The following is a 27,401-nucleotide window of genomic DNA, read 5'->3' on the forward strand; positions in this document are numbered from 1 at the left end:
CAAAGGGAATGTTCGAGCGGGTCGTCCAGTGTTCTGTGCGGGTATGTCACCAAATGGATTTGGTTTGGCACGGGTGGTCGCGGCCGCAGCAATTTCAGTTAATTCCCCACCAGCCGCCCTTGAGCCCCTCGCATCCCCGGAGCATCACCCGCACTGCACTTTGCGTAATTGTTGCACGCATGGAGAGCAAACAAACAATAGCGGCATCGCACGTATCGCTCCAAATCCTTACAGACATCCACAATGCATCCCGCCAATGCCGCCATCACTGACGACGTCTCCCCTACTCCCCTACTATTTCCTGCAGCCAAAGCGGCTTATGTCATTTTGTGCCCTGGACGTGCCGAGGCAGCTGGACGAGCATAAATTACGCCAAAAAGTGTTTTTTAATTAAATTTTCGACAATTTGTTCTGTAAATGTGCGTTGGGGGTGGGGTGTGTCTGTGGAGAGGAGTTGGCCTGGGGATGGGGTTGGGGGATGAGATGATTGCACATGAATGTATTAAACAGATATGCGGGTATTTTTCGAAACATTTATTTATCGGGCTTTGTGGGTGGCTCCTGTGGCTCGGTCCATTTCCAGTCCTTCCATTTCACACAACTCTTTGCCACATCATAGTAAAGCTCATTGCTGGCGCAATGTTTGATTTGTGCGGGCTGGTCTGGAGTAGCGCCACATTGCCAGTAGGCTGAAGGATCCCAGAAATGGCGAAAGCGTTGATGGCGTTCATCGGTCGTCTTGCAGCCGGGCTCGCCGTTGTCGTCGCGAATCTGTAGCGGTCGCTGGGACATTAGAATGGATTATTCTTCTGAAAAGCAATAACAATGTGGAACTAGAGATTATTTAGAGATTATATTTAAGTGTACGACGATTCTTGGATTAATTCTACATTGCTTTCTGTATTCTTAATAACATAATTCACATTCTAAGCTGTATGTAATAGTTAATCAAAATGATTATTTAACATACCTATTACTTATTTTCAAAATAATAACAATTAAATTTGAATAAAGACACAAAATATTTAAAGGAAAACATGAATTGATTTAATTTTTAAAATTTTGTAGTGCCTTTTAATCAGATTTTTGCTCTCTTTAGGAAACATTCTCACCCATTCAGTAGCTAAAACGTTTTTCAAGGGTACCTTGGATGAGATCTTGTGCCTACTTATCTATTGTAGCATGCTCTATAGGATTAAAACCCGATGTTTGTGTTGGAGTTCTTGCACCAAATGCATGTCTCTTATCGCTGACAACTGGAAACTGGAAACTTGACCTCACCAATTCATTAATTTTACATTGACTTGTACACGTTGGTTATATATTATCCAAAATTAAAGTAAGCAATAGGTACATACTTGTATTTCACAGTTTATTTCCAGGCTTTGCAAATGCCTATAAAGGAACTACAGCCTTGCAGAGCACTAGTTCAGATAATAATTTAAAAGGCAAGAACTAGATTTGACTAAAACAAAACTACTAACTAACTCATACAAAAGAAGATTTAATTGTTTTAAGTTTTTTCTTTTTTCACCGTAAAATTGAGGAGCATTCGCTATATTCCTAAATTTATATTTAAACAACTTACTTAGCTTATTTATTTTAATGGGCAAAAACGAAAAATCATAAACTTAAGATGTGTCGTTACAAAGATATAAACGAAAAACATATTTCTTCCTTGACAAAAGTGTACGTACGACGTAAAAATTCGTGAGAAGCACTTTACCCCCACATAATATTTATTTTAATTTTTCTAAGGTAGGTAGGACCTTTGTGTGCTTCAATGGCGGTCTGAAGACGCCTCGGCATTGAAGTAGACTGAAGCCCTTTGTTTAGGCTTCACGCAGTGCGTATATATATATTTCTATTACCAATTTACAGAACCACTGAAGGGTGAAGTGAACTTTCGAGATTCAGCATCAACCTATTTTATTCTTCAGATAGAAACTACACCCTTGTTCACTTAAATTTCTACTGCAATTAGCAGCTGAAGACTTGGTTCGTGGTATTAGTACATTATTTTAAAATGCTCAAATTTATTTAAACCCAATTCATATTCGTTTCGCAATTGTTTTTATTTCAGTTTGTAAACATCATAATAATTCGGAAAGCATCGAAATTCTTTAAGCGGATACTTGAGCCGGCTGGCTTGGCGGCTGCACCGTTGGGGTCCAGTACCATAGGGAGAAATGCACACATTCCTTCACATCATCCAGCCAGCCATGGGCAACTGGACACTGGCCGAGTGCAGCAGGAACGCCTTGCTCCTGGCATATCCAGTACAGAGTCTTATTACGCAGATGACGATAATTGACAACCGACAACTCCTCCTCCGTTTGACAGCCTGGCTGACCCGTGGGGTTGTCGAGGGGGACGGCGTTGACTGCCAACAGGCAGAGTACGAAAAGGTAAATGCACTTCATGTTTCACAATTCTCGAGTTTGTTTCGTTTAAGACTGACCTATGCTAAACTTCTAGGGGCCTTTTATATGCTGGTGCCTGCTGGCTGATGGGTCGTATGCGTAATCTTATCAAAACAACGGAACTAACACGCGTTGCTGCTTTCCAGATAAGCTCTCCGGTTTTATGATCATCCAACCTATTTGATGTGGTTTACAGCACTGTTTGTTTGCAGTTTGCCATTTGTTTTGCCTTACAGGCCTAAACGTTTCCGTTGCTCATTGTTGTCTTGTTGTCAGGCCCCCGGCCAGAACGTCCAGGCAGCGTCAATGCCCGTACCCGTACCAGTGCCCATCCAACTGCTTGCATATTCATGACATCAACGCCAGCTGTAAATTATTTGCAAAGATAGCCTCGGCCCGGCCAGCCACAAACAACAACCGCACAACAGCAACAACCACAACAGCAACAACTTTGGCATTGGCAGAACTGCTAATTAATTCAAAACAGTGGCTCAAAGGCATTTTTGAGCAGAAGCGGCAACACCATCCAAATATCACCTGCCACTTTCTCCCTCTTTGCAACATTTTTTGGCTCCTTCTGCAACAAAACGGGCCGTGTAAATGCGACCGCTCTGGCTTTTGCCCGCCTTAGGCCATATTAGGTCTTGCACACTTGAGTAATTGCCTCGACTGCAGCGCGCACTGCATTGTCCTCCACGGCGCACATCCTTTCTGCTCCTTTCTGCCCCTTCAACATGCGCCAACAGTCGCACAGTGGCGCAGAGGGTTACAGTTTTGAACCAAATTTAATTACTTCCAGAAAACAGCTAACATCTAAAGATGGTACTATTTCGCAAAGACAAGCTATAAATATGTTTGTTTTTCTATAAATAAAATATATTTACGTATACTACGTATAATACGATATTTAATGAATACGAGGAGACATATACGCGAGAATCAAATTTTGTAAATGATGTTTTAATAGATAAATCTACAGCAGTTCTATTTATAGGAAAATTTGCAGCTATATACAACTGACTCAGTCAGATCCATCAGACCATGCCACATGGACAGCAATGAAACCGGCCAGAAGCAAGCTGAAAAACTCTTAATCTGCGGCATGCAATTATTTTTAGTTTTGAAGATAGTAGTCGGTAGGAAAAATAAACGAACTTATCAATTTTCTTCGCCTCTCAAAAAATAATGTTTATCCTTATGAAAACGTAAATATACTCGTATTTAATTCAAAGGGCTTTTCTGTTTTAACTTGAAATATAAATAATGAATGGAAATATATTAGAAAATATGTAAATTCAAATACAATAATTATAGTTATTACTAAGATAGTAGGTAACATTCTCTGATTAAAAGCAAAGATTTTCAAAATCAAAAATTGTCCATTCGATAAGACGAGTAAAAATTAAAGAAGTAAAATAAAAAACTAAAAGAATTTTTTAAGTTGAGCAGCTGCTTGTATAAAGTGAATAAAAAGTACATAAATTTTAAAATCAAACAACGAGTCTCAAAAAAAAGAGTAAAAAAAAACTGATGTAAAAATATTACTCAGCTTACACAGAACTGGTTAATTCAAATAAATATAAATCTTAACTTCGATGAAAATGATTCAAATCAATTTTTTTAGTTTTATATTTCACAAGCACTAGTATATGTATGCCATTAATTACTTTCCCGATTTCAAACTATTTCTCCGCAATATAGTATTTTTGTGACCTACTGTACTTTGAACGTTGCCTGCCCGCCTTTGTTGCGCACTTTGTGGCAAGCTGACTTGGCTTTGTTAGTTTTTGGCCATAAATTAAATCAGGTTATTAATGTGTGCCATTAAATGAAGCTACACACACAGACAGAGTCCTGGTTACGGCTCAGCCCTTGGCGAAGTACTTTGCCTCGGTGCCTGTGATTTATGTTAATTCGTGTGGCATTTTCGAAAGTATTTTGAGATTTACAAACAACTCTTGCAAATTTGTGCATCCATTTGTATTCGAATTCTTGGGGCTGAATATTCAACAAGCCAGTGTGGGAAATGCACGTGAGAGCTGCATCTAAATAGTTAGCATAGTCTTCCTTGGAATCAACTAGCATTTACTCTTCTTGCATTGGGTATTCCTTACAGCCGCAGGTAGATATTTCTCAAATAAAAAAGCAGAGCAACTGTTCATAAGAGATTTCTAATAAAATCTCTACAGTTTTTAAATGAATTATTCGACTCTACCATATAATAGGACAGTCTTAATTGCCTTTAAACATTCGAAAAAAAACAGCAAACAAAATGCGCTTTGGTGTAGTGCGATAACAAACAGTTTGTTGCAAGGCGTACTTGAAATATTATCGTTCTTTAGCTAAAAAAAAAATTACACTCAAAAGTGATGAAAAAGCAGGATTGAAGCTCTAGAATTTGAGAATATGAGAGCAGCTGAGCGTACGATTTCAGGACATTTTAAGCCACAATTTAAGCCTCTCGAGGCCGATATTTTATTTTCATGTTTTGGGACTCATTTAAGAATATATATTTTTTTTTTATTTATTATTATTTTTTTTTTTTTTTTGCTTTGCAAGCCCGAAACTTGGGCCAACTTATGTGGGCCTCGTGCTTCAAATTTTAGGTCGCTATTTTTCTTGTCAACAAAATAAGTAGCCATATAAGCAGGTTTAACTGTAAGTATATTACTTATTTATTTACATTTATGCGGTTCTACTTAACAGCTAATAACTTTATTATTTGTTGATAGATTCTATTTATTTTTATAGCTTGTTTTTCTATTCATAGTACTGCGCTCATCTGAACAAAAGTGTGTACTTTCTATGTTAACTGACTCTAGGGCAAGTTGATAAAAAAAACAATTTGTTTTTAAAATGATGATATTTGATATAAGCGACGTCAAATGATATCATTTAAATAGTATTTCCTTTGACTTTAGTTTTTAGTTAAACAAAATGCACTTTTTTCCAAAACTAAAAAAAAACAGAAGGACAAAATTAATTTTGCATTTCCATCAATATCGCATTTCTGTCATTTTGTGAGGGCCTTGTAAATGCAATATATAAAACAATACATAAAAATGCGTAATTAAATGTGAAGCAAAAAAATATGCCATGCATGCGAAATTGTTCGGTTCACATTTTTTACCAAAGCTTTTTACGATGGCTGATCAAAAATGCTTTTACATGCAAATATTTCTGTCTCCACGAGTAAATACTCACAAAAAGGCGCTGCAAAACGGTTCCCAAAACAAACATACAAAAAATTGTGTTTAAATTTTATTTTTGCGAAAACTTTATTTTATTTTTTTTACTATAAACTCCGCGTCCGACTGACAAAGCGTTTGACTGGCAACTGTATAATAAAACAGCAAGGACAACAACAATGGATACAGCTTATGGCAACAGCTACAAATATACACACATTCGCACATGGGTGGAGTGTAGGGGGAACCCCCCCCCCCCCTCCACCATTCCCCTACAAATCGAGCGAAACAACTAAAAATCTTTAGTTGCCTTTTTACTTTTTAAGAATGGTTTCAATACATTCCTGAAAGCTAGCAGAACTGAGATCAGTAAATATTTTGTTAAAAAATAAATGGCTTTACTTTTTTTAATTTATTAAACTACCAGCCTTAGGTCTTGTGCTTTAGATCACTTTCTCTCTGAAAGACCCATCATAGAGGCATATAAAATGCTATATAATGAAAAAATGTTTGGGAACGCCATCAGTAGTTTGGCTTGCAACGTTGCTTGAAATCCCGGCTACGCCCATGTGTACGTTTGTGTGTATGTATGTATGTATGTATGTATGTATGTATGTATGTTTGGAAAAACGAGCGTGGAAGTGTGAAAATGAGAGCATTGTATTGAGGCCCATTTCCATGAGCGCTTCGTATTGATTTATGATGAATGTTGTTGAGGAGGGCAAATGATTGTCATTTCCATGTCAAAAAACTATCAACACTTCGCCACGAGCTGAGGGTGGCAGCTTGTGGGCGTGGCAGCGCCATCAACTTAACTGCTGCCACAAGTCACAAGTCAATTACAATGCAATTCAAGCAAATTGCAGCCTATTCGAGCCTTGAGCTATAAAAATTCACTCGCTGCTAATTGTTTGTTTACTTTTCGCAAACTGACGCAACTGTTGCTGTAAACGCCATTAACAATACTACACTGTGCGAAATGACGTGTCCATAATGCAATGTCAAGGTAACTGAGCATAAGAAAATAAGAAAACATCATCCACTCAGATCAACAAACTTAATACCCAGCGGTGAGTAATGCCATCAACACGCCTCCTACACAGATAACTTATCAGTTGCTGTATCTTCACTTTTATTTTTTTATAAAGTTGCCTGATAACTCTGTAGGTCGACTTTACCGGAATAAAATATGACACAAAAGAGTGACAGGCTCTTTAAATCACCGCTCCATAGCAACGAATGTATTTAAAGAGTTGCACCTCCTAGACCGTTCATTCTAACATTTTAGAAATGGAAAGTACAATAATTTCTATGACAGCTTCTGGATTTAATCAAAATTAAGGTTCTTGTGAGTGATATTTGCACAGATCTTTCCTATGGTAGCTATATAAAATGAGTCTATTATGGGCTTGTAATTAACCTACACTGTGCAAGGATAACTCACGCCTACATACCAAGTTTGGTGACGCCAGCTCTTATTGTTCAAAAGTTCTCGGTGTTCATACAGACGGACGTATTGCGATTCGTCTCATCATAATGATCATATACATGTACTATATAAAATATGGTGTCTCCGTCACCTCTTTCTTGCTTAATTAAGCATTGTTCTCTGTTTCATAAAACGATGGAGAATAATTTTTAAACTTCTAACATTCACTAAAGCAGAAAAACATGCTCTCTATCTAAATATTAATAAAACAAAATATTCTTTGGATAATCCTAAAAGTGGCATAAAACATTAATTTTTTAATTGAATTGAAATATTGAAAATATTTGCTAGAATAGAATATCGAAATTGTCTCCTTTCAAACTATTAAGAGAACTAAAAACGAATTGCCTAATATATCAATTTGAAGGTAAAAAGAATATATCTACGAATAATGTTCAAAGTTTCTTATGTCCGAAACTATTTATTATAATCAAATCGTCTTTGAACTGTTTTATTACTTTTCGATCAATCAATAGCAATAAATAGAGAACGGGAAAAAAGACTTATAGGACATATATCAATTGCACGATCAATATATTTAGAATTAGAATATTAGAAACTGTCCAATCACTCAAAAACCGTAAAAACACACTATATATATTCAAGTTGATAAAGTTTTATAACCTGTACTCTTTATTATTAACATATTATAGAAACACACCAATTTATCATGCCAATTTTTGTGAATAAATGAAATGAAATGAAATGAAATATATTTAGCATTTTATCGCAGTGTAGATAAATGCTGTACCGCACGTCCCCACAATTAGGACGTTCCTATACTTACATATTTGAACATGTGGAGATGACGGCCAGCTCGTTGGAATGTCAAGGCGGAAGTAGAATATAAAAATCATATAAATGCCACAGACATGTAATTATCTTTTTACGTTACATTTGTATTATTTGAAAAAAGTATTTAAATTTCAGTTGCCGCACGGCTTCACACCTGTGGGCCGACTGGGCGGTTCAATGCAGGGCTCCCAGACCCAATCAATCCAAGGTATGCAGACATTACGGTTTTGATCGAAGCCCGTATTGGCAGGACAACGTTGTAGCACGGCTTGGCCGCCCAGCGTGGGGCAATACCAGTACTTTGTGGGATCCACACAATGGCGTTGCACGTGCCCCTCCTCAATGGCTAGCTTGCAGCCCGGTTCGAAGGTGTCGATGCACTGCGCCCGGGCCTGCTGGAGTAGGCACAAGCCAAGGACGAACAGTAATGTGGCTAGTGAATGGGATATGCGATAAAATATATATGGGGCCGAATACAACGGGCTTACCGGCTGATCGCATTATGCTGGTGCTTTCAAGCGACGAGTGGCTAAAGAGATCAGGCAATTAATGCTTTTATAGTCAGTTGAAGTGCCGCCTGTATCGGAATGGGTTTATCTTTCCATATTGATACGCGAAAAGTTCGTTGTCTCTTCAAGAGGTGTTTGAGCAGCCAACAAGGTTAGGTTGCGGGATTCTTTGCCACTCTGCCACTCTTGCGAGTAAGTACGTCGGTCACCAAATTGAATGCCACTCACGCATTGTGCCGCAGCCAAGCTGGAAAATAAAATCCACCAACAACAATGGCCGCTGTCAAACGATATCGCTAAACACCCACATTTTTACGCCAAGTCAAGAACCCACATTTGTATGTGTACAATACATACTACACATATATGTATGTATGTACTTCTGTATGTAAGCATGGTGTGTTGGAATAGAAGTTAACGAGCTTTTCCAGCAACTTCATTTCAAGCGACGTTGCTGGGATAAAGAAATATCATGAACGTTATAGTCAGAGACGACTCGACATTTAAATACACTATACATTATTACTTTGTAATATTCAATATTATGCCTTTAGATAAATTAAAAATTTTTAGGTACGTTCTTTCCATCTTGAAAGCCTTGAGACTAAACTGTTGTAACCCCTTTTAATTACAGTTTGTCAGACACATTTTAAAGTTAAAGTTCTCGATATATTACATATAATGTAGCGAGCGCTATTTTTTTTATTTAAAGATGGTTCAACAGGTAGCCAGCACCCCGATTGCCCCATTTTCTAACTTCTCTCAAAATTTAATTAAAATTATTAATTAAATTGTTTTTAACGGTAGACATCATCTAATCATAAATCGTAACTAAAATACAGCATTACTGAAAAACTTATTTAAAAAAAGGACTGTCGTAACAAATAATATGAGCAATTGAATAAACTTTTCGTTTTCACCGCGAAGAGTATAAACAAGAAATAATAGCTAACAAAGCTTTACTTTTGGCCAATTTCGTTGTTTGCGAACTGGACATGCCAAATGCATTTCACACAGCACTCACATTCTCGTATACGAGTAAACACTTTTATACGGATAAACGTGTCAGTGGAAAACTGCAATTCACTTTGGCAAAAGTCGCTTATCAAGGATGTACTGTCAAACACAAAAATAGTCAATAAGAAAACATTGAAAACATGTATGGGTCAAAGACTGGCTTTAATTTAACGCCGTTTGTTTTCTCCATCGCTTCTTAAAGAGCAACACAATCAGATACCAGAGTCCATCGTCAGACATAAGAGATTTAGTGCAATTTCTAGACAACTTAAGGTACAAATATTTGGTAATTATATTTTTTAAATAGAAATCGCGATTACCTACCTTCTATCTATCTAAATAATGAAGAATGTAATTGAATTCTTTATGTATACAAATGGAAAAGCAAACGGAAATACTCTGTACCTATCATACATTTAAAAAACAGTAACAAAAATTTTCAAATTTTCAAAAATTGTAATAAAAAAAATCCGGTTCACCATACATTTAAAAAATAAACTCGTGCTTATGTTAAGGAAACATGAAGTGATATGGTTAAAAAATGTAGAATGTTTGTTTTTTCAATAATCAATAAAACTACATATTTGAATTGTTTAACGCTGTTAACTACAGTTTGAGGGGCACTGGAATCGTGTGACAGTTGCAAGCTTTAAAATTTACTTGCGCTGCCAGACCAAGAAAAAGAGACTGCTTAGCAACATTTTTGAAATAGGTGGCACTATTTGTGTCATCGTATGTTGCGGCAATACCACGCAGCATTGTGAATGGCATTTATTCGTTGTAAACGAAAACGACATTATTCATCGGCATCGAATAATCGAATTCCGCACTTGCGTTTGCATTAGCACCAAGTAATTTGTAAACTGTGTAAAATAAACGCGTCCAATTAACAACGTTGAAAACCGTGCGCGACCGTGGCATGCTGCGCGGCCAATTTACAACGTTGACGGCACCAATCAACGCTAAAATGCCCAGAAATTGCCGCACATCGCTCGTTACGGTCGTCGACGTCGCAGCGGCAGCGAGAAAATAATAAAATATTCCGCACAACAACAACAACACACACATACGAAAACGAGAAGATTGTAAAATTGAAGTGTGTAGTGCAGAATTAAATCTAATTATAACAATAATATTAGTGCAATCGGCAAATAGAACGGGAGCGGTCGTCGGCGCATAGCAAGAAGAGTTAATTAGTGGCAAAAAAATTAACGATTTTTGAAACAACACAAGCGTGCGAGCAAAAAACCAAACTTGAGCCTGAACAGCGGCACACACTTGCGTGTGTGCGTCTGTGTTTGTGTGTGGGTGGCGTGGTCGTGGTCGTGGCTGCGGTGGCATGGGCTGACGTTCGACGGTGGTGGTGACAAAACAAGCAACAAAAAGCGTCATTGTCTTTGTTGTTGTTGTTTCAGGTGTAGTTGTAGTTGTAATTGTTACAAAGCAAATATCTGGCGCACGATAAGGTGAGGCAAACGCATACGTAATGGCTAATCAAGTGGATGCCAATGTCAAGGACGATCTGAAAACACAGTTTGTAACGCGCGAGGGCACTTATCGACTGCTCACCTTATCCGAATACTCTCGCCCCAATCGTGTGGGTTATAGCAACAATCAGAGTTCCCCGCAGGTGCGCGTCTCCATTGTAACGCTGCCAAATCTGGCGCATGGCAGCAAACCAAACAGCGATACAGGTGGGGCAACAAATGCAGCGACGGCAGCAACAGCAACAACAGCAAACACAACGAGCAATAGCCGCACTTCCAATGGTGCAACACAACATGCCGGCACAACGGGAGCAGCAACAACAACATTGGTGACCGCAAACGGCGGCGGTGCCGGTGGTGATAACAGTACTGTGGACGCACGTCTCGGTGGTGGCATATCCATGCATTCGATGATGAATGGCGGTGTTGTGGACCAGAACGGCCTTGCGGCCAGTCAAATATATGGTGGGGATCGCATATGCTTCAACTTTGGAAGGGATCTCTATGTCTATGCATTTCGTGGTGTCAAAAAGGTGAGTTGCTTTTCAATTGCAATTCTGTGTTTGCGGTTTTTTGCGCAACGGTATCTTATCAGACGGCAACGCCAAAGTGTCACTCTAAGATGCACATGTCCCAACAACAGCGGACACTCATCTCTATCGCAATAAGGAGACAGCAAGATTCCGCTTATCATTGTTGGTTGCCTCCTGATAAGCGACATGGCGAATGCTATTCGAAGCAGCCCCACACCAATTGGCATGCAACTAATCTCAATGCCGTTGCACAGAATAGTTGCGGTCAACTAATGTTAGATACGCGCGAGTATGTGCCTCCTCCCCCTCTGCCCCAATATTCTCCATCAATGCCCATTGAAACGCTGACCAAACAATCGCTTAATTTGTTCCACTTCTGAACTTCGCTTCTCTGTTGTTGTTGTTCTAGTTGTTGTAGTTTTTGTTATTGTTGTTGATCAATTCGCTTGTTTAGCTTTTATTTATTGTTATATGTACGTAGTTACGTGCTGCTTCTGAGCATGCAACAACAACAACAACGACAACCACAATTCATTTCAATTTGTTTTGCTCGGCGTTCTCTTATTGTTTCTGCCCAGCAGCTGTTTCCAATTCCTTTGCATTGCTCTTTTTTTTTATTTGCGTCTCCATCTGTGTGTGCGAATGTATGTACATATGTTTGTCTGTAGAGTATTATGTGCCAGCACTAATCTGACAAATTTGCGATTCGCGTCTGTCCAATGGGATACCCACGAAGGAGAAGAATTTCTTAGGCTTTGCACAATTAAAATTTAATTATACCTGCTGTGCCTACGGTATATTTTATTTTTGGCAATTTCGGTAATATCCAAAAGGAGGAGTATCAATCCCCATGAACTAAGATGAGGCGAATCAATGTACATACATAGATGGTCAGTTGTCAATTTCATCAATTAAAGTAACTAGGAATTATATTATTCACTTTTTTGAGCTATAGTATATCCAGAATTTTGTGTAAAAGCTGCAAATCATCCACCCCTATTATTTTAACTTTTGATGGGAATCAAACACATTAAGAATGTTTAATACCTTCTTAAATATATTTATAGTAAACTTAGTGATTGCGTTATGTGATGAAACTAATTTAACCCAGCTGGGTATGCATGTTCTAATAAACTGGACAGCACATTTTGGTAAAATGCTAATCAACCATTTCTCTATTCTACATTAACTCCCAAAACTAAAGCACTTTAAAAACTATATAACCAAAACTTTTAATAACCTAAAATATTCTAATAAATAATAGAAAAATTTTTTGTTTTGAATTAGGTTATTGTGTTATAACACAATATACGTACTTGCATTTAGTTATGTAGCCCCCAAAAATGGTTAAATCAGAAAGAAATTATAGTCATTTTTATAAACAATGCTGGGTGGGGTTACAGTCCAAGTTACAAGCCAAGTCAACTTAAGCAAATTCAACCCTAGGGTAAAATGAGCTCTCAAATATGAAATGATGAACAAACTTTTTAAGTTGATTTATAACAACAATATTATACGTAGACAGAATAGTTTATAATATATGTACTTAGTAACGTTGGCACTTAGCTTGTATTCTGCGCCCATCGTTATTATGGCCGCTATATAAACAAGTGCGCCGATTTTGATAAAACTTCAGAATATCATGAGGTACTACACAAAACTCGTTAATACCAGTTATGCTTTAAATATCTTTCTTAATAAAAAAAGAGAGACGATCGAGTATCATATATTATATATATATCATTTTGTCTTGTCATGTTAATGTACCTATAATATGAAGTCTGGCTTTACTCATTAACCCTTCAGGTACAGGGTATAAAAATAACCCCTTAACAATTGTCTCTAAATTTCATTTTATAATTAATACATACGACTGTTATTTCTTAGAAAATGTTTTTTCCCCATATTTTGAATCAACGCTCGTATACAACTTTTAGTATGTATATTAATCCCATTTCATTTAATTTTAAACTTTTTATACCGACCCAACGAACTGATTAAATCAACAAGCCGCTAATTCAGGCTTAGAGAACAAGTCCAAGGCTTAAGCTTCAAAGTGCTAATTTTGCATTATCAAGCCCCTAATTGGGACGGGACAAGGGGTTTCTGGCAACGTGCACTTTTCGACTGTTCCAGTTTACTGGACACTCTAGATGTGTCATTCTCTATACGGCTGCTGATTGAGTGCTCATTGTTGATTGTTGCATAAACGAAGCGTCAACCCCAAAACTAAATTGTTTCTGACCGTGCAAAGTGTAATGTTATTTTATGAATGCGAGTGAAAGGTTAGGGGGGAACCACTTTTCATTATTATCTGCACCACGAGCTATATTTAACTGTCAATGCTGGCCAGGGGACAATATTTGCAAATATTATATTGATTTCAATCAAACTACTTCTGCATATATATTATTTTGTGTTTGCAATGCCAAATAAGATTTAAAATTGCGTACATATTGTTACAATTTAATTATATGGTATATTCTAATTAAATATTTCTTTAGGTTTTGAATGCATATCTAATGCTAATGAAATAATTTTACAGATTTTTGAAAAATCATAAAATAAAAGCTTTTGTGATGTTAAGGATTCTTAGCAGTTCCTGAAAGTGCTGAGTTCAAACCAGTTGCTTAACTAACATTGGGCCATTTTCTCTAATCAAATGATACCGCCGAAATGAATGAACATATTTGTCTCTGCTTTATTCATGTTTATAAATTTGATCTACACTATACTTTAAAGCAAAATGTCATACTATCAGTTTTTTCTTAACTGCTTAAGACAGCTCATCGTACTATGTATGATCATCCTACTTATCGCCAACTTGCATATTTTTTTAGGGCACCGAGATGAGCAAGCCCATTGATAAGAAATTCTACAAGGGCACCAATCCTAGCTGTCATGATTTCAATGCGAATGCAGCTACGCCTTCGGGTGCGCCACTGCTTGTCGGTTTCACAACGGGACAAATACAATTGGTAACACCGCAGCTGGGGCCTCGAGAGCTGCGTAAGCTTTTTAACGAGGAGGTGAGTCATATTATAATTGCAAATTATACACATAAAGCATTAGTAATATCTGTGTTGTTCTGAACGCAGCGCCTCATCGACAAGACCAAAGTGACCTGCCTCAAGTGGCTGCCGAATTCGCCGCATCTGTTTCTCGCCTCACATGCCTCCGGTCATTTGTATCTGTACAACGAGGAGCTGCCATGCACGGCAGCAGCGCCCAACTATCAGCCCTTCAAAGTGGGCGACGGCTACACTATACTGACCTGCAAATCAAAATCGACTCGAAATCCGCTCTACAAATGGGTATTCAGCACTGACAACTGTTGCATCAACGAATTCTGCTTTTCACCCTGCGGTGCCAATTTGGCGCTGGTCTCACAAGATGGCTTCCTCCGCGTCTTTCATTACGATACCATGGAGCTGCTGGGCATCGCGCGTTCCTATTTCGGTGGCTTTTTGTGCGTCTGCTGGTCCCCCGATGGCAAGTACATTGTGGTCGGCGGTGAAGATGATCTCGTGACGGTGTGGTCGCTGCAGGAGCGTCGCGTAGTTGCGCGAGGTCAGGGCCATCGCTCGTGGGTCTCGGTGGTGGCCTTCGATCCCTATACCACATCCTATACGAATTGGGATGGCGGTGATTTTAGCGACGATGAGAATCAGATGCACGAATATACGGCATCGCGGGAGGCACGTTTCTCAGGCGATTCGACGGGCAATGGTTTCGATGGGTTTGACAAGAACTTGACGCCGCTGCTCGCGTCCGGACGTCAGGTCTCCTCCGGTCGTCCGCACTCATCGTCATTTCGATCGGATGCCTCGTCGGCGGCGCTGGCGCCCGACAAGCTTGCCATCAGCTATCGCCTGGGTTCGGTCAGTCAGGATACGCAAATATGTCTCTGGGACATCACGGAGGATGTGCTCCGGCATCCATTAACCATGCGACAGCGTGTGAATAGCACACAGCTGAATGATACGAGTTACATGAATGGCGGCGTCGATGCGGATGGCATCAAAGTGATTCGGCCCATAGCCATGGGCTCCGCCGCGGGCAGTCCCACCAAGGAGGCGGCCACGTCAGCGGCGGCAGCCGAGAATAGCAATAGCAGTTCCAGCAAGTTCTCCACAGCTAACTGTACAATATCCTCGCAGTCATCGAATGCCAATACGCCGCCCGATGAATGCGACTCCACCGCCGTTTCGCCCCCCACTGTGGCGGCAGCGCCCACGTCCAATAAGCCCAGCAAGTCACATGCCAACAGCAATTCCATTAAGTTTCCCAACTGCATTAGCGCGACCAAATCAGACAGTCTGGATGGTGGCAATGGACAGCGTCCGGCAAACTCGAATTACTCCACGTCCGGCTACAACAGCAAAACATCAAATAGTTCGACCAAATCCTCCAATTCTGGCAGCGGTTTCTCAGCATTCAATAGCCTCACGCAACGTCTGTCGAATTTTAGTTTCCTAAGCAATTCAGAGAGCAAAAAATCAGCCACAATTAGTGGCAGTGTTGGTGGAGGGTACGAGGGCAGCAACTCCACCTCCCATCGCCAACATCGCAAGGCCATGAGCATACTCAAGTCGTATAATCAACACAACAGCAATCATAGCAGCAATCACCACAACAACAACAGCGGCAACAGTTCCAATTTTGCCAACTCCACAACGCTGGAGTTGAGTGGAGTCAGCGGAAGCGGAGCTCCACCCATTGGCAGCAGCTCGACGGCGCATAGTTTCGGTTCACTGAAGTTAAGCAAATCGTCGCACAATTCCTCGCTAGTGGCAGCTGCACAATCCGCAGCGGCCAGCGTCAACTCCTACGATCCCATGAAGCTTATCGGAACGCCCGCCTGCCCACGTTTCGAGGAGTGTCCGCTTCTGGAACCGCTGGTGTGCAAGAAAATCGCACACGAACGCCTAACAGCGCTTATCTTTCGTGAGGATTGCTTTCTCACAGCGTGCCAGGATGGTTTTATCTACACATGGGCGCGGCCTGGTTACGCAACAGTAAGTTCCAATAAATGTATGGTAATCACTATAAAAGGGTTTCAATAATAGCGAACTACCTCACAGATGATTAAGCAAATGCAGGTTATAAATACTATAGATGTCGCCAGTTCCATTTAAGTTGATAGAAGCGGTCCGAACCGCCCCGTTATTTGGTAAGAATATTATGTCTGGAAACGGTATTGTTAAACTTATATTCCGCTGTTTAAAGTGCATTATTATTTAGCTTTACTTCCGGAAGATAACATGTTTTCAGACCCAAAATTTAAGCTGTAGAACTCAAACATTCTCTACTCATTTTCAACTACTAATTACTCGCCTCACAAGCCCGTTTCCAAATTCGATTGAATTATGCAAAGAGAAAATTGAAAAATGCTATTATTTTCGAATAAAGAACCGAATCTAATAAGAACCTTTTAAAATTATTCTGGATTTATTCGGCGAATATAAAAATAAATTTTAGAAATGAGCTTTCATATTAAATTTAACGAAAGACAACAGAGAGCAGTCAGGACGATACGTATATACATATTTAAGTACATTTTTATACTTAGTGTTAGATAATCCAAGGTCGAAAACTCGTGTTGAAATCTTTCTGAATTAGTAATATGACAAGAAAGTGTAAAGCATTGAGTTATCGACGGGATATTCCATTTTCCCATTTATGTAACATTTTATATACATTTTCATTTCGATAGATACATACGTTTTGAGGAATTAGTTAGTATATACTAATGATGATTTTGGATCTTTCAGCATGTCGCCCAGCATCTGTCACCGAGTCAAGCGGCGCCTCCGGGCGGCACGGTAATATAGTTCGATAAAGTGAACATGATCAACTATCAGCGAAATCTTGTCAAGCAGAAGGCAGCGGGCCCAGCAGGAGGCGGTGCAGTTGGTGATTTAGGTTAGAGCTAGTAGTATATATGATTTCAATATCATTTTAATATAGACCGTTTAAATTGGTTCTTAAGTTGCGTCTTCTTGTATTCCAAATATAGCCCAAATGGGTTCATTGTACACACACACAAACATACGCATACACACACACAACACATACATATATAAATTATATATATTTACATATATATACAATATATAGCTATGTACAACATACCCACTGGTACCCACAACAACAACTACAGCATAAAAGGCAACACAGCAGCAACAGAACAAAAATGTTAATTTAACTTTCAATATTATATTTATATATATTTAGTTGTTAATGTATTATTTTAATAATTACGTGAAAATTTGTTGAAAACAAAGCAAAGCATGTTTATACATACATAACTATAACTAAGCCCTAGCTTACCTATATACATAAAGCTAACAACAACAATCATAACAACAACCCCAAAATAAAAATCTACACAAGTAACATTCGCATTCTAAAGAAGACTCCTTATACCATCAGAAAGAAAAAAAAAAACGATCTTAGCGAAACATTTTTACATTGTGGAGTTGCAATTGCAGTTGAGGCCCTGTAACTAACAAACTACCTATAACTAACTAAACTAATATGCATACTAAGAAGACGGCGACTATAGTTAAACCTTGTAGCGCAACATTTTAGGCCTGTCTATTGTCTAAAATAAATGAATCTATGAATAAATCTTAGCAAGTAATAAACCCCATAGGTCTAACATGTGGGCGTCGCGTTACTCCAACTATGTAGTATGTATGTATTTTATTTATGTATGTCCTAAATGATAATTTGCCTTATACATGATACGTGGGTATTGCTTATTTCCAATTTAATATAAAAAAAATATAGCGAGATGTTGTTCCATTTGTTGCAGGCAGCGCTGGCAGCTTGTTAAAGAAAGTTGTTTTTATATATGTATTAGTTTTTACCCAAAATGTGTTTTGCATAAAACCGATCAATTTAGAATAAATACAAACAATAACAGCGTATATTTTATAAATGAATTCAACAAAAGCAACAAGCAAACAACAGCCGAAACTAGTGACAAATTACGAAGAGTCAAGAAACAAACAAAATGTAGCAAATAAGTACACGATGAGAGAAAAATAATAAATACAATTGAAGAGAGAAGCAAACAACAAAACGTTACAGTAAAAAGAGACTAAACATTTCAATAAAAACTATTTAAAAGATATACAAAAATACATATTCTGCATTTTCTTTTCATTCTATCATTTTACGATATTGGAGTTCCTCTTTTGGAGCTGGCAATCTGATTTAACTGACGGTTAAGTATTAAGAAATAAAGGAAGAAATGAACCAATCATAGATTATCTATGAACATCGGGAATTGAACTTTGTAATCTTTCCCAAAGGGTATGATCAGTTACTTAATGTACCAATTGGGTACAGTGTATATATCTGTCCACATTCCCTACAATCCCGAAAACTTTCAATCTGCGTTCAAAATATTTTAAGCGCATCATTTTAAAATTGGTTGTTAGTCGAAACAAAAACACTAATTTCACAATATTAGGTTTATTTATAAAATGGTTTGTTTAACAAAAATATGTTTCTTTCATGCAAATCTCAGATGTTTATGTTAAAGTTTTTTTTTTTTTTTTGTCACACACGCAGCACTTACACAAGGAAAATCTAAAGTAACGGCTAAGCATAAGCTAGAAAAAAAGATTTTACATTTTGGAAATGATTTCATAATTGGCAGATGGAAAAGTGAAAGACGTTTTCGATAGTAATAGCATTGCCCGGTTATTTCATAGAGTTTTCATAATTAGTCTAAATATTAAGTTACGCCCCTGGTGAGTGGCATATGATGTGGATTTAAACCATTTTCGCCGTCAACGTGCCCCCACTGGGCAGATACAAATGCTTCGATAACAGAAACGAAAACAATGCCTGCCCTCCAACGATCATGAACAGGAAGTAGAGCTTGCGTTTGCGGCCGCCACTATAATCGTATTGCTGTGGATTCCCATACGGATCATAGTTGATAGCGCCACTCGGAGCAGCCGGTGAGCTGTCTTGCAACAATTTTGTGCGTAGCGTCCGCAGCTGCAACCAGCAGATTAAAATATACATGTGTCTTTTAAGTAAATCAATCACTAATTCAATTAGTTATACTCACCAAAAAGAAGCCAAATGCAAAACTCGTATAAGCCCAGGCTAAGTAATAACCGGACTTATGGAACATCGTGCTTATCATAAGCGCGACAACAATGTTGACATATTTATAGCCCGTGAACGCTAGTAAGTCCAAAGTTTTAAGATTCGTTTTAACATTCATCACATAGAGCGCTATTGAGTAGACAAATAGCTCAAATATGCTATACGCCAATGCACTGGATGCCTGTATGCCCAATTGTTCGGGTGAAAAGCGCTTCTGCATGCCCAGCAGCAGACCCGCAACGATGACATATGTTATATAGCCCATGGTCGGCAAATATAGGTCCGGAGCATTGATGTCATACCGTGGCTGCACCGGATGTTCCTGATCGTATTTGAGAGACCAGTCCTACAGAGAGTGGGCGACATTAGAATGAGGAATGAGACGTTAGTCCTTAAACTTACCTTATGAATGAAGGGAAAGAAGAGCAATCGCAGCTTACGACCCACGTAAGCATTATCAACGGCAAAATAGTACTTCAACTTCGCCACAGGCACCCATTTCTCGAATTGATTCTCGACCAGTTGCTTGCCCTGGTCGGCCAATCGTTGACCATATTGCATAGCCATATCCTGCACAATTGGCTGTTGAAACATTGCAAATTGTGGATATTGTGTGCCTGGTGCGACGCCCCCTGGGCCGATTGGAACACCTGCAGGGGCAGCGCTATAGGTCGGCGGTTGCTGTGGCGGTGCGCCGAATGTAGGTTGTGTGCTCGCTGCTTGTGATTGTGGGACATAACCGAAATTTTGCTGTGGCTGCGCCGGTTGCGGCTGTGTCGGCATTTGCCCTCCATTATAGCCATAGCTATTAGTTTGTGGCGCTGCCGGTCCCCCATACATGTTTGGATTCAACATTGTCGGTCCAGTTGTCGGCGGCATAAAAGCGGAGCCGCCGGGCATCGGCGCTGACGGTCCCATGGCATTCACATCACTGACGCGTTTCACTTTACGGCCGGGACCTTGCGCTATTTTCGTAGAGAAGAACAAATTTTCATAGTAAAATGTTGTCAAGTCTAACAGTTGTCTGTGTTGGAAAAAGGTGCTAGAAACAAGTAACTGCAAGCTACACACGTTACGGGCTACTGGCAAAGCATAAGCGCTGGGATAATATAGAATAATAGTTAGTATGGGACAGGACGGGGTAGTAGAAATAAAACAATACAACTGGGTACAACAAAAACTGATTGCCTAGCTACAGGCGCCCTCCGTTTCGGTGTCAATTGGAGCGGAGGCCGCTGCTGCCTTCGTGGTATACTTGCGTTGTGCTTGTTCCTTACAATTTTCCCACTTACGATTCCGCATACCCGCATTTGGATTGTAGTTCATATTGCCTTTGTCGAGATTTTTGCAGCGTGAGTTGTTTGCCCGATGAAATGTTCGCTCTCTTTCTTAAATATTGCCCAAAACTATGGTTTATAACACATCACCACTCGCCAATGTATAGGGATGGCACGAAAGAGCCTGGTATGTTTCGATAGACTGCAATACGCTGCCACCTTTTCCAATAACGTTAATGTGTATGGCAGCCCTTATAACGATACGACTATCGGTTGCATAGTCGCACGCACCTGCTTATCGTGGCTTGCTCATACCTACGTGCTGCCGTCTGAGTGTTTAGGCCCGACTTCGTGGTTTAATTTGTTTTTATTTAAACGACTATAATTTCAAAGTGCTTCCTATTTAATCCAATTCCAATTGGTTAGCAAAAGTTTTGAAGTAAATCTAACGGTTATTTTTGTGCAATTCGTTGGTGGGCCGATGTGTTTGCAGTACTTTTGAAGAAGTCTGTCTGAATTTAAGGTGTGGTTGGGTGTTTGACTAAGCGCAGCTTTGCGTCTAGTTGGGCGGGTCACTGCCGTATTGGTATGACGCTGTTTAAGCATTATTGATAGCTTTGTGACTTAAAGGACCTCCAAACATTAATAACGATATAAGATATTTCCCAATTGGAAGTATTTGTTTCTGATTTCTTACCGAATCGCTTAGAAGTAAAGCTTAAGACCACACCTAATCACGCACATAGACACACACACACGCACATGGATTACTAATACAGCCTTTGGCTGACTAGCTGCTCACCGATCAGTGCATCATTTGTTTATGAGCTATAATTAATTTTTGTTTATGCCATTAAGCCGATCGGCAGTTGTTTAAAGCAAACAGAATTTATTAATTATGTTTATGAACTTGCATATTTTTGTCTTTATTTATAGACTGGAAGAACTTTTGAATGAAAATGTGCCTTTAGTCGAACTAAAAACACCGCCTGCAGCAGTTCTCACACCAAACTGAAACTAAACCAAGTCAGTATGTCACAAAGAGTTCGGCTGGGAGGCATTTTGTTATTGCAATTGTTGCTCCTGACAACGGCACAACTGCCTAACGACCAGCAACAAGAACAACAGCAGCAGCAAGGCCAGCCGCTATTACCACAACAGCAACCTACTGCATATCAGCCCACTTACAATAAAGACTATTCCCCACGCTACAATCCTCTTTATACGGGCAATCAACAGAATCCAGATACCACGCAATATGACAATCCACTCCTGGACTATGGAAATCCGCAAAGTAATCCCACATATGGTGGTGGCGGCACTGGTGGTTATCTTGGCTCTAACAACTACAATCGGCCCTTGGGTGGCAACAGTCTAAGTGGCCCAGGTAGCAACAATTTGGGCGCTGGCCTTGGTGGCATTGGTCCACAATATGACCCCTTCAATCGTAACAGCATTACTTCACCAAATACGGGCATTGGCATTGGCTATCGGGATCAGTTCACAGATGAGGATAATTATTGTCCAGAACATTGGGTGGCATTCCGTCAGACTTGTTATCGTTTTATCCGGTCACCAAAGCGGAATTGGGCCGAGGCTAAAAAGATTTGCAAGGCCTACAATGCGGATCTGATAAATGTGGACAACATAGAGAAGCACTCGTTCATATTGAAGCATCTGATTTTGCAGAATCAGCGACAGAATCGTTTCTATGTATCAGCACGTCAAACGGGTCCACAGACTTGGATAAATGATGACAATACGCAGTTCCTGCAAATCGAGGATGCTTTCTCGTTTGACGAGCAGCAACCGCTAGAGAACGAGGACTTGCACGATAATCGTTTCCTGGTACGGAACGAAATGGATAATCGCAATAATCCAAATCAATACTACAACACACTGCCGGGTACAATTAACCAACGAAATCAGAACAATTTACGCGGTTTTATTGGTAAGCATATCAATACATCTTTGATTTGTCTGGCAAAGTTAACACTTAACCACGTTCCCCAACAGGTCCAAATCGGCCATTTGGCGACAATGGCTTCTACCGTGATCGTGTTGTATATGCCTATTCGAAGAAACGCGATCGCTGGATGTTCATGCCAGCCTATGATATCGAGCTTAACCTTTTCATCTGCGAGTCCAAAGTGCTGCACAATCCGGAGAATGTTAATTTAAAACTGGACGACAAGCGTCCCTACCACTATGGACTGGACATTCGCGACTTAGAGAGAATTCCTCGCGGCCCCTACTTTGTAAAGCAACCCAATAATACTGTTTTCGATGTGAACAAGAATCGCCTCATTAACGATATAACGCTGAGCTGTCTAGCCGGTGGCTATCCCACACCCACCTATCAATGGTACCGCGAAGTCTATGTCAATGATACGCTGGAGTATCAAAAAATTGATCCACTTGTAAATGATCGTTACACAATATCTGGTGGCAATCTCATCATATACGAGCCAAAACAGTCCTTGGATCAAGGTTCCTATCATTGTGTGGCCGAAAATAAGTTTGGACGTGTGCGCTCGGAGAGTGCAAATTTGAATTTTGGGTTCATCATGGAGTTCAATCTAAAGCGTTCGTCTGAGACAAGCGAAATGAATTGGGGAAAGTCGATATTCTGTGATCCACCGCAGCATTATCCAGCTGTCAAATACTATTGGGCTCGAGACTTTTTCCCAAATTTCGTCGATGAAGATCAGCGTGTATTTGTTTCGCATGATGGCGCTCTATACTTCTCCTTTATAGAGACTGTAGATCGTGCCAATTATTCGTGCACTGTCCAAACATTAGTTTCTGATACGGGTCGAAATGGTCCCTTCTTTCCACTGCGAGTTACGCCCAATAGTAATTATCAAGCGCTGATATTCGCCAACACTTTTCCTAAGGTAATTTCAAAGGAATTCTGTAACAATTGGCATTGAAATATTCTTTTATTCTCTTATTGTGAAATTATTTTTCAGATCTTTCCCGATGCGCCCGTGGCTGGCGACGAAATTCGGCTGGAGTGTGTAGCGTTTGGTTATCCAATACCCTCATATAACTGGACACGTAAAGGCTTGCCTCTGCAGCGCAATGCATACACCACCAACTATGGACGCGTCTTAATCATTCAGAATGCCACAACCAATGATAATGGGGAATACAGCTGCATCATAACCAATCCACGAAAAACTCTGGAAAAGTCAATATTCATCAATATTCAAATGCGTCCGGAGTTTACCATACCACTGAAGGATATGATTAAGGATTACAACAGCGATGTGACATTCATGTGCGAGGCCTTTGCCATTCCCGATGCCAATTACACGTGGTATAAAAATGCCGAACGATTGGATCCATTGACCATCAATCGAGATCGCTATATCATTCAGGACAACGTGCTAACTATTAAATTTTTGGAGAAAGACCGGGACGAAGGAATGTATCAGTGCGGTGCGCAAAATCAGCTCAAGACATCCTTCTCATCCGCCCAATTGAGAGTGCTCTCGATGAAGCCATCGTTCAAGAAACATCCACTAGAGGCTGAGATATATGCTGTTTACAATGGCAATACGACCATTGTTTGTGATCCTGAAGCAGCGCCGCGCCCTAAATTCCAGTGGAAAAAAGATGGTCAGCTACTGGGCGCCGGCGGACATCGTCGCATACTGCCCAGCGGCACTCTCATTATCTCGCCCACCTCACGCGATGATGAGGGTCTCTATACCTGCGTGGCTTCCAATCAAGCGGGCACGGATGAGTCTCATGCCCGCGTAATTGTCTTGCGTAAGTATCAAACTGCCTTCAATTTCATATCTCAAATAAATAATATTTTAACTTTACAGAAGAGATACGTTTTATTCAAACACCACCTCAGCGGATTGTCGCGAAGGAGCACGATATCATATATCTACATTGCGAGGCTGCTTATGATGAGCTCTTGGACATTGCTTACGTGTGGAAGCATAATGGTGGAACACTGAAGAACGATCACGATGGCACCGGGCGCTTTGTAAGTGTTGGTGTTACTTTTAAGACGGGATGATTAGATGTACGCCCAATTTATTGGAGTCATTTTAGTCGCTTTTCTCCAGACTGTAAAAATAACTGTCATAAATTTTGTAATTTTGCAGATCGTTGAGTGGAACAGTCTGACGGTACGCAATATAACAATGCGCGATGCTGGCGAATACGAATGCGTTGTTCAATCGGCGGTCAACGAGATCACCACCAAGACCAATGTTGTCATCGAAGGTGCCCCAGGTGCGCCAGGTGGCCTGCAAGTAATAGAGATTGGCAAGACTAAGGCCATTATCGAATGGGTTGATGGCGCCAACAATGGTCGGCCCATTCGTTACTACAACATTCTCGGACGCACCAATTGGAATCGCACCTGGGTGAACGTTTCGACGCACGTGCAGGCACGTGATGTTGATCGTTATACATCAAGACAACAAGCCGAAGTCAAGGATCTAACGCCCTGGTCATCGTATGAGTTCAGCGTAGCGGCTGTTAATGATCTTGGCATTGGCACGCCCTCGGCCCCATCGCCTATTTACAGCACATATGAGGATAAGCCCTATATAGCACCACGCAATGTGGGTGGCGGTGGCGGCAAGATCGGCGATTTGACCATTACTTGGGACCCACTGTTGCCAGAAGAGCAACACAGTCATGGAATACATTACAAGGTATTTTGGAAGCTGAAGGGCGCTCTCGAATGGGCATCTGATTTGATAAAGAAGCAGGAAAATGTTGGTGTGGCTGTGGTGAACATACCTCTGAACAACTATTACACCGAATACGAAGTAAAAGTGCAGGCCATCAACAGTGTGGGCAAAGGTCCCGAGAGCAAAACGGTGGTAATACATTCTGCCGAGGATATGCCACAGGTGGCACCACAGAAACCCATTGCCGTAGCCTACAATTCAACCTGTTTCAATGTCACTTGGCAACCAATTAATATGTCGCGCGAGAATATACGCGGTAAACTTATTGGTCATAGGGTAAGTTTAGTATCCAGATCCATACTTTAAGTTCCACTTAAATTTGTATATATGGCTTGCAGTTAAAATACTGGAAAACAACACATCAAGAGGAGGATTCCGTATACTATCTATCGCGCACGACCCGCAATTGGGCATTGATTGTTGGTCTGCAGCCGGATACATACTACTTTGTCAAAGTAATGGCATATAACGCAGCTGGCGAGGGCCCGGAAAGCGAACGTTTCGAAGGTAATAATTCTATAATTTTGTATTATTGATGGACTATTTAATGAGTTTTATATTTATTAATGCATACTCTTGAAATATTCAAATTTAGAATCAAGCAAATAAAAGTATTTAAATATCCTTTGAATAGATCAAGAAAAATTTGCAGTAGGAAAAGAGAAAAATATTTGTAGCATCAACCCATTAATAGATAAATTCATTTGCAACTTTCAAATTATATTTATATAAACTTCTTTTAGAGCGCACATATCGGAAGGCGCCACAGAAACCGCCCTCATCGGTCCATGTTTATGGCATAAATCCCTCTACAGTGCGAGTCGTTTGGCGTTATGTGTCACCATCACAGGATGAGGAGCCCATTGAGGGTTATAAGGTAAAAAAGATACATATTCGAAAATTATACAGGTTTTCATAATTTTTGTTGCTTCGCCTGCAGGTGCGCGTTTGGGAGGCCGATCAAAATATGATCACTGCCAACAACACAATTGTGCCAATTGGACAAAAACTAGAGGCCTACATCAATAATCTTACGCCCGGCAAGAGCTACAATATGCGTGTGCTCGCCTACAGTAATGGAGGTGATGGCCGCATGTCCAGCCCAACCTTACGCTTCCAGATGGGCAAGACAACGCGAAACTCGGCGAATTCGCGTCATGGACACAACATCAATACGGCGCTTATCATGTCCATTCTCCTTTTTATTACCACCTTCTTCTATCAATACAACTGATGAAGCACAAATCGAAGAAGGCAGGCATTAAGTTAAGTTAGAAACAAACCGTCCATACAAAGCGCACAGCTTTACAGAACTTGGAGAGTCTCGTTTAGTTTTATTGCAGTCAACATTCCGTCTATAAACTTTTGACCTCGAGCGTAACCGAAGCGAATTGAACATAAAATTATGCATAACTACATACATATGTATTTAAGAAAGTGACCTTATATAAGAGTTAAGTAGCACATACAAGATTAAAAACACAAATATCTTTATATATATAGATATTTAGAAACACAGATATTTTTCGAACATATTCGGTTTTTGCAACGAACGAGAGGGTGTATTCTTCTAAGTTTTAAAGTTCCCCCCTTTTGACCTTCTGAGTTTGTTTTTTGTTTTTAATAGTACATTCAACAATATACATATATGTGAATGTAATTGTGTAATCGTCCACTTTACAAAACTTTTACAACTTTATGAATAAAATGTTTTTACACACTCCAAAAGATAAATTTCAAACAGTTCGTTTTTTATAATTTTTGGTTTTGAAAGAAACAGTACGTAGAATAAATATTTCTTTCAAACAACTCTTATTGTAATAAGATCA

The 27,401-nt window shown here is 39.8% G+C and overlaps 6 protein-coding genes across 10 annotated transcripts; 2 read left to right on the forward strand and 4 right to left on the reverse strand.

Annotated features, from left to right (window-relative positions):
* Positions 1-375: 375 nt before the first annotated feature.
* LOC115621326 lies at positions 376-5,668 on the reverse strand. The gene is made up of 2 exons (XM_030514946.1): positions 5,628-5,668; positions 376-809 (listed from the first exon to the last, which is right to left on the reverse strand). Exon 2 carries the CDS (start codon positions 790-792, stop codon positions 535-537), a length of 258 nt encoding a protein of 85 aa, XP_030370806.1. The 5' UTR covers positions 793-809; positions 5,628-5,668; the 3' UTR covers positions 376-534.
* Positions 2,017-2,461, reverse strand: LOC115621325. Its single transcript, XM_030514945.1, has one exon. The coding sequence runs from the start codon at positions 2,421-2,423 to the stop codon at positions 2,124-2,126; it is 300 nt and encodes a 99-aa protein (XP_030370805.1). The 5' UTR covers positions 2,424-2,461; the 3' UTR covers positions 2,017-2,123.
* A 2,358-nt stretch (positions 5,669-8,026) lies between the features above and the next one.
* On the reverse strand, positions 8,027-8,636 carry LOC115621940. Its single transcript, XM_030515786.1, has 2 exons — positions 8,384-8,636; positions 8,027-8,328 (listed from the first exon to the last, which is right to left on the reverse strand). Exons 1-2 carry the CDS (start codon positions 8,394-8,396, stop codon positions 8,027-8,029), a joined length of 315 nt encoding a protein of 104 aa, XP_030371646.1. The 5' UTR covers positions 8,397-8,636.
* A 1,699-nt stretch (positions 8,637-10,335) lies between these two features.
* Positions 10,336-17,677, forward strand: LOC115620623 (WD repeat-containing protein 20). 2 transcript variants are annotated; one of them, XM_030513951.1, is made up of 4 exons: positions 10,336-11,441; positions 14,282-14,470; positions 14,540-16,459; positions 16,526-16,782. In XM_030513951.1, the coding sequence occupies exons 1-4, from the start codon at positions 10,908-10,910 to the stop codon at positions 16,577-16,579; spliced, it is 2,697 nt and encodes an 898-aa protein (XP_030369811.1). In that variant the 5' UTR covers positions 10,336-10,907; the 3' UTR covers positions 16,580-16,782. The 2 variants fall into 2 exon arrangements, with proteins under 2 accessions (XP_030369811.1, XP_030369810.1); XM_030513950.1 differs by lacking the exon at positions 16,526-16,782 and adding an exon at positions 17,216-17,677 and having other exon boundaries at positions 10,338-11,441.
* Positions 17,678-19,136: 1,459 nt separating this feature from the next.
* Positions 19,137-21,130, reverse strand: LOC115621803 (protein YIF1B-A). Of its 3 annotated transcripts, none has more exons than XM_030515585.1 (4): positions 20,867-21,130; positions 19,977-20,539; positions 19,534-19,920; positions 19,137-19,460 (listed from the first exon to the last, which is right to left on the reverse strand). In XM_030515585.1, exons 1-4 carry the CDS (start codon positions 20,898-20,900, stop codon positions 19,230-19,232), a joined length of 1,215 nt encoding a protein of 404 aa, XP_030371445.1. In that variant the 5' UTR covers positions 20,901-21,130; the 3' UTR covers positions 19,137-19,229. The 3 variants fall into 3 exon arrangements, with proteins under 3 accessions (XP_030371445.1, XP_030371444.1, XP_030371446.1); XM_030515584.1 differs by having other exon boundaries at positions 20,852-21,129; XM_030515586.1 differs by having other exon boundaries at positions 20,879-21,122.
* Positions 21,131-21,221: 91 nt separating this feature from the next.
* Positions 21,222-27,306, forward strand: LOC115621801 (contactin). Of its 2 annotated transcripts, none has more exons than XM_030515580.1 (9): positions 21,222-21,374; positions 21,788-22,802; positions 22,868-23,748; positions 23,824-24,628; positions 24,688-24,854; positions 24,976-25,848; positions 25,911-26,079; positions 26,316-26,449; positions 26,513-27,306. In XM_030515580.1, exons 2-9 carry the CDS (start codon positions 21,884-21,886, stop codon positions 26,804-26,806), a joined length of 4,242 nt encoding a protein of 1,413 aa, XP_030371440.1. In that variant the 5' UTR covers positions 21,222-21,374; positions 21,788-21,883; the 3' UTR covers positions 26,807-27,306. The 2 variants fall into 2 exon arrangements, with proteins under 2 accessions (XP_030371440.1, XP_030371441.1); XM_030515581.1 differs by having other exon boundaries at positions 21,247-21,272.
* The last annotated feature ends 95 nt before the right edge of the window (positions 27,307-27,401 follow it).

Source organism: Scaptodrosophila lebanonensis, unplaced genomic scaffold, assembly GCF_003285725.1.
Source record: "Scaptodrosophila lebanonensis strain 11010-0011.00,11010-0021.00 unplaced genomic scaffold, SlebRS2 tig00000024-arrow-pilon, whole genome shotgun sequence".
NCBI classification, from domain to species: domain Eukaryota; kingdom Metazoa; phylum Arthropoda; class Insecta; order Diptera; family Drosophilidae; genus Scaptodrosophila; species Scaptodrosophila lebanonensis.